The 12068-nt window shown below is 36.1% G+C and overlaps 1 protein-coding gene across 1 annotated transcript in view; it reads left to right on the top strand.

Moving 5' to 3' along the window:
• Window positions 1-165: 165 nt before the first annotated feature.
• The window catches only part of LOC129569672 (uncharacterized), a 38084-nt gene continuing 26181 nt past the window's right edge, over window positions 166-12068 (top strand). Inside the window, exons 1-2 of the mRNA XM_055448771.1 lie at window positions 166-198; window positions 929-1347. Coding sequence (XP_055304746.1) covers window positions 166-198; window positions 929-1347 — 452 coding nt within the window. The remainder of the gene's footprint in view (window positions 199-928; window positions 1348-12068) is intronic.

Raw genomic sequence — 12068 nt, 5'->3', positions numbered from 1 at the left:
TGATTTTGACGTCTTCAGCATTCGTCACTCAATACATAAAAATTACACGGTGTTGCAATTCATTACATTTAATGAGTCAACCAGCTCTGCCAAAAAAAAAATCAATTAGAACAGCGATAAAAATAGATTTGATCTTGATATTTTGACGAAGGACGCAAGCAAATCATGGGAATTGTTTTGTTATCGCTTAATCAGCCGGTTTGTCAAATAAACGACGGCAACCAATGATTCAAACACCCAACAAAATCGGATCATTTTATTCAAAACAGAAACCCCAGACTTTGTCATACTGTCAAACTAACCGACGCGATGCATTTACATAAAGTTAAATGCTTCACCTACGCTTCTCGATTTCAAGCAATCGGTGGTGAGCATACACACAACCGCTCACATCCTGATTGGTGGGTGATTCAATGGCAAGCAATCCACAGGAAAATCTGTCGGACGTGAAATGTGTGTAAATAACAGAAGTGAAATAGCATTTTTTTGCTCGCTACCCCAACAAATTTATTTGCTCTGTATTGTTATCAGAATTTATTATTGTACAAACGGTCATCTCGCTGAAAAGCCTCCGTTGTGTATGAATGGAGTCCGAATGAACCAGCGATGAACAAGGGAAGAGTGAAGAAAAAAACGCGAGCTGATGACGTTATTTAGCTCCATCACTCAAGTGGAAAACGATTGCAATGCGAAATCAACAAATGGTTTTAACGGGTAACCGGATTTTTTTTTCGCGCGCGTCAAGCAACCTCAAGAGAGAGAGAGAGAGAATTGCAACGAAATCGAGAGAAAAACCATTGCTTACTCCGCCCATTTTCCAGCAACAAAATCAACTGATTGCGATTTCCCCTAGTTTTTCCGCGCGCGCTCGTCTAACCAGCAAACCCGTGTTGCGAATTATTGTTGATGGAAAATGAGCTTACGTTAGATTTCAAAACGAGCGAAAAAACAAAGCGGAGAGCACGAACACCGCTTTTTTAGCATCGAAGCGAGCGAGCATATAAATTGCGTGGCACTCGATGCCATCGGCTCATTGTTGTTTGAAACTCTGTCACGTGCGCTGGTAGCACTGAATCACTTTCGTAGACAATTTTCAAAACCAAGAAACTGTAACTTTTATAGTGTGCCAGAAGTCATATCTTCAACAAGTTGTGCATTTACAATTTCACGTGTAATCAAACATAAATTAAGCAAGCAAAACAGAACCACCACACAAGGTTTCGTGCATTTTTTAACAGTGAACTTGAGAAGCTCACAGGGATTTTCATCGACTGAACAAAGCGATTGCGAATTGCATTCTTTTTCGGGAACTTCTTTCTCACATCAGAAAACAAAGAATCTTCTCGAGTAAGTAATAACGAATTTTATTCCACATTTTTTCTCACAACATTTTCCAGGAAGTCATGAATTATTTAAATTTCAGCTTTGAGAAATAATCTTCTTTTGTGTGCTTTTTTGTGTTAAATTTCTTTTTTTTCTGTGTAACACCCATTGTGCGAATGTTTCTCCGTGTTAAACGCCATGTCAACTGTTGTCCGATAAAAGGCCAATATTTTTTTTTTCTGTATTACGATGTATGGTGAAGTTTTGCAGTGAAAAATGCGCCAGAGAGCGAAAGAGCATTGCATTGAACAATCGATTGACCGACTACACTATAATAATTGTAATGACATCCTTTTATCGGAGAACATTGACTACGAATACCCACTCACCATTAGCTCGAACGCCAACAGACGATAACCTCGATTAATTTCATGCGCTACAGCAAAATAAATGGCAAATAATTTAATAAACGTTGAGTCACTCACTGCAAATCAGTTTTTGCAGACATACACAGTTTGTACGAGAAGAGAAAATCCTGTTCGATCCAGTATTTGCAATGCTGTGCATTTTGCATAAAATGAACATGACCATTTGGCGACTATGCCAATATAAATTGAGCTTTCGGTTTTGTGTCCATTGTGCAGTTTGATTCAGAAATTCTGAATTAGCACTTTCAATTCAGAGGATTTTTCTACTCAAGTGAATCAAAATGGAAGCATTTGTTTCGGGACGAACCCGAGTGTGGTTGGTATTAAAGCAATTCCATTTCGATGTGGGTAGAGATTTTCCAGCCCCGGAGATACATACAGAAAATAATGAGACAATTTAATTTTGACCACCTATCGCTTATGGACTATGCTCACTTATGTGGAATCACCATTTCTCCGATTATGCCATTTCTTTCGATTCTTTATCTGGATTCATCCATAAAATCCATTGTCGAATGAAACTACCGACTGTGAGATGGTAACGCATGCCATCAATTGTCGTATGTCGTCAAATGCGCAATTTTCCAATAAAATCGAACAATGACAAACATTTGGTTTGCGTTTTAAATGTGTCGAACGTTGGCAAACAGATTTATCAACACAAAATCCCGAGATCAAACCATTTCAAATCCACAGTTTCCATTTCTTTTGTATTGTAAATGTCATCATAATCGGTCTCATTAATATTATCACTTGTGTGGATTTTGAATTTATTGCTGAAATAATGACGCTATCAGAAGTCTAATTAATCAATGGTTTCTGATTTTAAATCCATGATTAATGATAAAATTAATTTCAAAACCGATCGATACCAGACGCTAGACGATGTTCGTTACAATTCAACCGTAATTGATTTTTAATTTGGCATACCACTGCCGGGGCAGGTTGATGAAAATGCAACTTTTGACGCAATTTATGTTGAACCCACTTTCAACGCATATGGACAAGGGTCAGGACAGTAACGTTACAATTCGCACGCCTGAAAAATGAAAAGGAACGGTCGGTAACGTTACAAAAGAAACCGCAGAAAAAGATTTTCTTACGAAAAAATTATCCGAACTGGATGAAAATGTCAGAAAATATAAATTTTATGCGAATATTCATTTTTTGTCTGGTTTCGTCTTACTGACCCTTGCTCATATCAATTTGTGTGCCGTCAAAATTGACCTTTTCCGAACTCCGAAAGAAAATCTAAACAAAAACTAAAGCTTGGAATTGGATCCCACGTTCGTAAATTCAATCACAAATGCATGGCTATTCACCATATCGATCTCACTCAATATACCATTTCCGTAATGAATGGCATGTCGACGCACCGCACAAATTTGATTTTGATGACAACAGACAGAGTTAAAACATTCGGGCAAAACATTTTTCTGTCTGGCGTTGACCAATTTCATCCATCGAATTTCGGTCAAAACACGAAAATGATGGACGGTAGATTTTCCGGGGATCAATCAATTTACTATTAACCTTTTTTGCTCTATTCACTACGACTGAAAAATGGGTCATTGAATTACGTAATCGATACGCGGTAAACAAGTTAAATGGAAAAAACCGAAATTTCTGCGAATTCGTTGAATTTTGAACAGGGTAGAAAATCCGCATTTTACATTGTATTCAAAACAAATTTTACAAATAATCTAGACAATAATTACCTGATCCATTTTTCATCACTTGGTCTGCCCAAGGTGCAAAATGTAAAGTATTTGAATACTCAAAACAAAAATTATTACCAAATTGTTTCTGAGAAAAAAAAGTTTTTTTTCCTTATAAAACAAGCTTCTAACTTGTTGCATTGTGTGGGTAAAATTTGAAACATTTCCATAACTGGTGTGAATAACAAGAAGAACGGGATGTTATGACGTGCGTTCATTAAAAATTCATTTGTTCCTGTAATTATATCATATCACATTATATGTATCATTCATGAAAAATCGCACCAAAAATGCAAATAACTTGGATCATTTTCCGGGCTACTGCGAATTTCTTTGATATGTCATGGAATTTAAACGCAAATTTAATTAACTACATCGGAACGGCACTGGCCAGAAGGGATCATGGAGAAAAATAATACAAAATAAAGGATTTCCATAAAATTTCGGTTTGGAAAACAATTGATTTTTGTTTTCATCATAATATTTGTTTTGCTAAATATTTAGCATCTCCAAATATTTGTTTGAAGTCTTTCAAGTGAATCGTCCAAACGGTGTAGACTAGAATCATCGACGGAATTAGTTTTGCAGACAAGATTCTTTGAAATTCGGTGAAGTAGCATTTCTATGGATTTATCATTAAGTAAATTGAATAACTCGGTTTGAAATCAACAGACGACTCCTCTATTTTTGGGACCCAAATTTGTTCACATGGGCTATTTTCTTATAATTTCATTTCGCACAAAATTGGTAGCAGAACAACTTTTTTTTCGTCCCACCACATGCATGTGAAATATCTCTAATTTTCTTCTATAGTATTTAGTTGACTAATTGAAATAAAATTAGAAAAACAGATCGACTACCCACAGTCTTATAGCCGTTTTGGCACAGTTAAATTTTCTTTCAAGGTTACTCGAAAATATTTTAAGCGTCTTTCATAAGTTCTTCGTACACTGTATACTTTGTCAAACTATAACTATTTTGTGGTACGCAATGGCCAAGTCAAAATTCCATTCCAGGTTCTGGTATTTTATTTAAAATTATTCAAATGTTCATGCGCTACAAAAATTTACATTATTTCGGCAACAGCACCCAAAAATGCATATTCATCGCTCGTATGAACTTGCTTGCTATCTCCAACTAATGGTGTGTTTTATACACAATGCATTAATTAGTACACACACTTATGAATATGTATTTCATTAGAACACAACATTACATCATCAAACAATTTTTTTCATTTTATCTTTTAATAGTTGACCTGACACTAAATATTAGTTCCAAATTGTGGAGCTTGCAATCGTTGTTGGATACAAATATGATTCATCGATTCTTTTATCAGTCACATTTTTTGCTCGTTGCTTCGCATTTTTTTTAGCCTATTTTGCACCGATTTCTTTCTCCTGGTGTACCGAGAAGTTTTAACGGTCCATACTTACTTCGTCTGCTATAATCTTTCATTCTACATAGATTTTGGTTCATATCGCAAACGTGTTGCTCTTCATCGGCATTGGTTTTACTATTTCAAGAAAAATCATGTCTTCATAGAAATTCAATAATTCTCTGGCATTCGCTCCGAATATTCTTCGATCACTGCAAAATTATAAAATTCGACTACATATAGGCGATATTTATTTTTTTAGCACTTACTTCTCAAACTCAATATCTGCGTTCTCCTATCATTATTCTGATCTAGCTCAAAGGAAGTTATAGAAGTCCTAGCGGCAATTGCAATTACATCTCTGTGGTGGCGAAAATAATATGAAATGATACCAAAAAAAAGACTGTAATAATGGCTAAGTAACTCACTTGAACCCGTGAGCATCAAAACGACTTATTAAACAATCGCCGAACAAAACGATACAAGAAAAAACTATCAAACAAAACACACGTTAAAAACGTAACACAGCAGGACGGTACCGTTCAAAACGAAACTCCGCTGTGCTACACATTACCGCTGTGGTACGTTTTGTTCGGTAGTTTTTTCTTGTATCGTTTTGTTCGGCGATTGTTTAATAAGTCGTTTTTATGCTCACGGGTTCACTTATGCTGTGTACAAATCTATTCCAGAATATCTTTTCAAGCTTTGATGCATCTTCATAAGAAGAATTTTCGGTTGGTCTATTATCCGGCAAAATTCAATCGGATCCGGGTTGGTGGAATTTGAGATTACCGTGTGTGAATAATGATTTTTTACTTACCAAAGCAACAATATTCGAATTGATTGAGGATTCCATTAGAACTTTACCGATTGTCGAATCGAATACAATAGTTGATCAATAATTTTTTGCATTTTGGTTGTCATATTTCCGAAGCACAAATGTTTTTTACATTCTTGTAACTTAATTTATTGAATAAATTTCATAAATATATATTCACTTCTGAAATTTAAATATTCCAATTTATTTCGTTTGTATCTTGGGCTCATCGAAGGTGGTTGAAGGTCAAAATGAAAAAAAAAATGATGAAGCATTCAAGAATTGTGTCTTATTAGCGTCAAATTATCATTAGATTCTTTTCTAAGTTACAATTTCTCTTTAAAAATTGAATGTGTCAGTTACTAATTGAACTTGACGCTTTGTGATTGTAATGCACTGCAAAGATTGTTGCATCCTATTCTAGTGATAGAGTTTTTAACGGAAAATACTACAAAAGTGCCGTTACTCATGAGCAATGTTAGCTTATCAAAGATGCATCATCTAATTGGGAAAAGCTTCAATGTCATATTTTCTGCTTCTACATTTTACATTAGTTACCCATTATTACAACATTATCCATCCGCAACAATGCTTCAACGAATCGATTCTCAATCAGTCATATCATGTTCGATCCATTAACAGTTTTCATAATATACACTTCGTCCTTTCAAACGGTCAACATACTTGAGTCGGCATTTTGAAATATGATTTCCAAGGAAATGCTTTCATGCTGTAGAACATACCACTTTCCGGACACACCACTTGATACTGCAGTTAAACATGAGCTCTTTAGCGGGAAAAAACGTTTCTTCATCAGATTAAATCTTTTCTTTTTCATAAAATCATTCGAATTTCGTGTATTTAAATTTTATTAACAAAAAAGTTATTTTCATGAACAAAAGACTGCTTTTGTTTGTATGTTTTCTTCAATGCATTCGTTTGACGTAATTTCCAAATATGTGTTGGCGTTCGCATTGAAATCTTCGCTTCTTTAAAGTGTTCGGTTCAAACTATGAATGATATCAGCTTTCAGTTAGCAAGCTTTCGCCACAAGGAAACTGTGTGTTATTTGTAGCTATGGCTACTTTCTGTTGTTCACTCTCGATCGACTCTCAAACATGAATTCCATTATTTCGATGTTGATTTTATTTATTTCGAACGAGAAAAGAAGAAATGATTCAAGTTCAAGTGGATGTTGTCTCGATGTCTGGGGTGATGCCATTTTTCGAAAGAAAAAAATAATATTCACCTAATCATAAGAAGGCCATTGATAAAAGCATAAAATAAATAGACAGGACTTTGGACGCTATTTACACTTGCCATCGATTTCGGGACGAGTAGGCTTAAATCGTTGACAGCGACATGTTTTCGGGATCCGTCGAGGCGTTCTCCCATATACGAAAAAAATAGTTTCTTGCTTTCGCTCCGACTACATTCTAAATCAAATGACAAACCTTTATGACTCTCCTTGTGTTTGAGTTATGTCCCACGCAAGTTATTATCGACAGCATACTCAATAAAACAGTCTGCATGGCTCAACAAGGAGGGGGGCATCATCATAATTGTACTTCGGTCGATTTGATTGCTTTTCCCGCCGAACAGCTTGTTTGATGCGATGCTGTGAAAATGACTTGAACTCATGCACGTGCCCGTAATTTCATTGCAATAAAAGGCACCAAACCTTTTCAGCCAATCATATTTTCTTTTCTCTCAATATCTCTCTCTCTCTCTCTCTTTCAGTCACAATATTTGTTTAATGATTGGCAGCTACTTTTGACGGAGACCACATGCACTTGTCAGTTGAGGCAAATCTGCTCTTTACTCATAGAAAACAGTCTTTTGTCAATATTCTGTTTGTAGAATGAAATGAAATAATAATAGAGAGAAATTGAAAAATTGACGAAGTTTTTACGCGTAACTTGGCTTTCATCCAATCTTTCAAATTCGGATCACCGAACCACGATCCGACAGCAAAAACCAGAAATACATTGATTCATATGGACACCGAATGTACAGAATGTGACAAGAGCGAAACTAGTGAAAATATTCATGAACTAACATGTAATCACAAAGTTTCTATCTTAATTGCATTGAAAAACACAACAACAACGCCTGAAAGTAGTAAAAATTGCAAGTTTCAATCATTTAAACATGAATAAACATGTAAAGCACGTACATATTTCTGTGACGTAAAAAGTCTCATGCTATCGGATCGTGCACCGAACGCGTCAAATACATATCATGTTTTCACACGAACAAATCAACACGTATTGATTAATTATTTCCAACGTCAAAGTTTCCCATTGATGCTGATGAATGAGCCTATTTTCGTAGAATAATGAGGAAATCAACGTGAATTTTCCCGATTCATTCATAATGCATACGGAAAATTTTCTTATTGAGATTGAAAAGAATGGATTTACCAACTCTATTTCTGGGGCGTAATACAACGATGTATGTTTTTCCAGCCCTTTGTCAGACTTGTAACGAATAACCCACGTGTGGCAAAATACTGAGAAAACATACATCTCACTGATAGAAATGTGACACAGTCTGAATTCATTTGGATCAAAGAATGATTCGATACACGGCTCACATTCCACAATGGTCGATATACTCACAATCAGTAACAATAACAATCCAATCAATTCCAAACAATTTGTGCGATTAATTCGCATCTTGACGGAATTGATGACGCATTTGAAAGCCGAATTCTATAATTTCCACCCTTGCACCGTAAAACTGTGATACTGAATGCTAATTGAGCGGATTGGTACAAACAATGTGGGCTCATCCGAAATAGAAATAAAACACTTTAAAATCCGTTAGTTCTGATCGCCGGGGATTGAAAGTGATATTGTTGTTGATGCATTGTTCTGACAGTTCAAATGTTACAGCTCGAATAAAAGTTAACTAAGCAAACAATTAATTCGTTCTTAACGAACTATTCGGTAGAATATATCAGCGCAACATTTTAATCCGGTGAAAGTTTTTGCTGTCAACCGCCACTATCAGGTTTGGTTGTGTTTTTGCACGCCAACGTGAGCTGTTATCATTGGACGAGCAGCCGAAAAACTTGACAAAAACATCGGATTGTATATCTAAATATTCATCGCTGGAAAAATCAACAAAATGGAAATTGACTCTCCGTCATGCCGTCAAGTATAATGCATTCTCACGCTTCTCATGTGTTGTCTACAGCGGGTACAAACATGCTGCGTTTTTTAATTGATTTAATTAAACAGATCGATGAATCCATTCTGTCAAATGGAAATGTAAACAAAACACGTTCGGGAGTTTTTCCATCTTCATCTAAACAAGCAAGCGGGAGAAAAGACACAAAATCAAAGTTAACAAAAGAAAACGCCGTCATGAAATTAAATTTAATCAATGAAGTCACTTTATGCCCCTGAAAATGTCAACAAATTTTATGGTTTTTGTGATTCTAATTGAAATATCGAGTTCTATTTGAGCAACATACAATCAGGAAGTAATTGATGAAACAGCAAAATGGTTAATTATTAATTTTGCCCGAAGGAATGTTCCCAAAAACTAAAACACATGATAATTGAATTCAGAAGCTACGAGAAAAAGTATTTGCTTGAAAAGCGTGCTCGTCATGAAAATCGTTGATAGAAGCAGCAGCAGCAGCAGCAGCATGTAGTGTCTTCTGAATGGAAACGATGACAGGAAGATCACTATGACGCACAATTGAGTCAAAAATTGTGGACCAAATATACGGTTGCAATTTCTGTGTCAAATAATGGAATGTGCCATATGTCAAGCGTTTTCCTATGCAAACAATTTTCTAAGAACGGACTAGTTCAGTATCTTTCGCACACACACACACACACGACTGAAAGAAGCTCATTAGATTATTCGTTTATTATTCGGAGCTAGTTTTCGTCGTCAGTGAGTGAAGTTTGACATCGTTCCATACATTCACACACCGAATGTAATTGTTCCTTGTGTAAGTCAACCGAAAGAACTGGAAGCATCTGTGTATGTGCTCATTTTCACATCTCTAATTCATGGCCCAACATTATTATCCGCTGATCTTTTAGCCTGACATCAAATATGACAATAAAAAACTATGAGATAATGGCAAGCGACGTTTTCATTCCATTCCGAAAATATTTAAGTAGTTGATGTGTTGCGACTTAAATCCGGAATCTCGTCAACCAAACATTCGATTACGCTCACGTTCCGTTGGATTTCCGTGCCGATCTGTTTGAATTTAGCTGGATATTACTGCTGCTGCGGTTTTGAAGGGCTGTATATGTGTGTGTGCCGCGAAAGAGTCAACGAAAGATACACCAAAAACATATAACGCAGCTTGTGTTCCGTTATTCATGCGGTTTTATTGCAATCTTTTAAGCTTTGCTACGAGGCGTTTTTTTGCCTCCACAGCACGAAATATTTCAACATATACAAGCTTTTTTAACTTGAAGTGGATGATAACACGTCAGTTTATGTGCTTCGCGCCCAAAATGGTAACGAAAATAAAGTAAAATAAGATGACGACTATGAAAATAAACACACATACACTAACCGAGTGAATGAGTAAGTCATGTTACGATAGGGATTCATTCAGACAAGCCCTGCGCGAGAATAAGAAGTGAACGAGTACTAGAGAAAAAGAGTAAAAAAGATTCAAAAAGAGGGAAATAGAGTGAAAGATAGCTCATGTCATGTGTTGAAACAAAAAATGCAAGCGAAATAGCAAGTGTCGTTAAGAAAAATGAAATAGAAGCGGATGACTGGCGGCTGAATTCGTTTGGATTTTTTTTATGTACACACACAAAATCGGCTTGGGAATTGTTTCGCTTATTGTGTCACATCGAATCGTCCAACATGAATAATTTTGGAGCAAGCAACTGAAACGGTTTTATGTGTGCGTGAATGTAAGCAATCTTTCTTGATTCATGTGCGACAGTCACCGAGAAATATTGAATTGAATGCATGCAATCATCTGACAAACTTCTTGGGCGACGTATTTTTCTTCTTGTTCTCACTCTCCCTCGCTATCTCTTTCTCTCTCTCACACACTCTCTCTCTCTCTCTCTTTCTCTCTCTCTCTCTTTATGCTTATACGTATCCGATTACTCCGCATTATAGTTATGTTGCATTATTTAGCTGGTGCCGGGAAATTGTGTGAGTCAATAAGAAAGCATGACACAGCTCAACTTTAGACAATGTATATATAGCAGTAATGTGGAAAGCCCTTGACCTCCGCAACAACGGACATCTCATGTGAGTGAATGAGTGAGATTGTCTTATTTTGTAAACTACTCAACGATGGCATTATCATCATTTGAAACAGAAACTGAATCGAAAATTCCGTGTGACACTAACAAGGTACATGGGCTACTGTGCCCAACAACAATTCAAGGTGTTGCTTCCAATTAGCTGGAATCTGTTCCATATAGCTCTTTCAATTAGATGCTCAAATTGAAATTTCCCTTATCACTAAGCAAACAACTTGTTTCCAATTTGAAAAGTTTTTCTTGCATCACCCTTCTTCTGCCGAAGCGAATACACGCGCGCATACGTGTTGTATTTGTTCTGTTTTTGACGGTGGTGACTTTTATCGTCTTTATCACCACCAACGCACATAATGTACATCGATTTTACTTCGTTATCAGTACGGTTTACTTTTATCTTGATTGACATATTATAGTTAAAATTAATTAAACCACACATTACAATTGTGCATATTTGCATAAGTCATTTGAAGTGGGCAAAATGAATTGTGACAGTGATTTTTGCTGTACGCTTTTTCTAATTGTGTCACTTTGCATACGCCGTGTTGTAATTGATTCATTTCTGTTTGGTTTCGACAATGTGGTCGTTTCATGGTTTCCAATCTTGTGTCATAACACATACACACAGGAATATTTTATGGGATTGTGTATATAACTCTATTTTGGTGATGCAATTTCAAAGCTTAACTGGGTAATTGGTTTGTCACGTTAAAAACGTCACGGTAATTTTAGCACAAGAAATTACGTTGCACTGAAAATAGGTTGATTGTTTTAAAGCACGATTTATGATTGTGCTTCGAAAATCGGATTTAGTGATACAATGACTTATCTTGAGCGTTTATTGAAACTGCAAACACCAATGAAAAATGGCAAAATGTAATTGAAAATGCGCAGTGCGCGTGCGAGCAATAAAAAAATGCAATATGCAAGCAACTAATCAAACACGAGCGCGCACAATCGTTATACTTGCCATGAATTTCACACAATTTTCGCCATTTGGCAAATAATCTCTGAATTTATTACGGTTTTAAGGACGACATTTCTCAAATGATCTAACGAGGATTTTCAAATGGCCTGCATTTCTCTCTCTCTCTCTCTCTCTCTCTCTCTCTCTCTCTCTCTCTCTCTCTCTCTCTCTCT

Source organism: Sitodiplosis mosellana, unplaced genomic scaffold, assembly GCF_009176505.1.
Source record: "Sitodiplosis mosellana isolate CC-2019 unplaced genomic scaffold, AAFC_SMos_1.0 Smas_scaffold_38, whole genome shotgun sequence".
Classification (NCBI taxonomy): domain Eukaryota; kingdom Metazoa; phylum Arthropoda; class Insecta; order Diptera; family Cecidomyiidae; genus Sitodiplosis; species Sitodiplosis mosellana.
The sequence above is the reverse complement of the archived record's forward strand: the minus strand, read 5'-3'. Positions and strand labels throughout refer to the sequence as shown.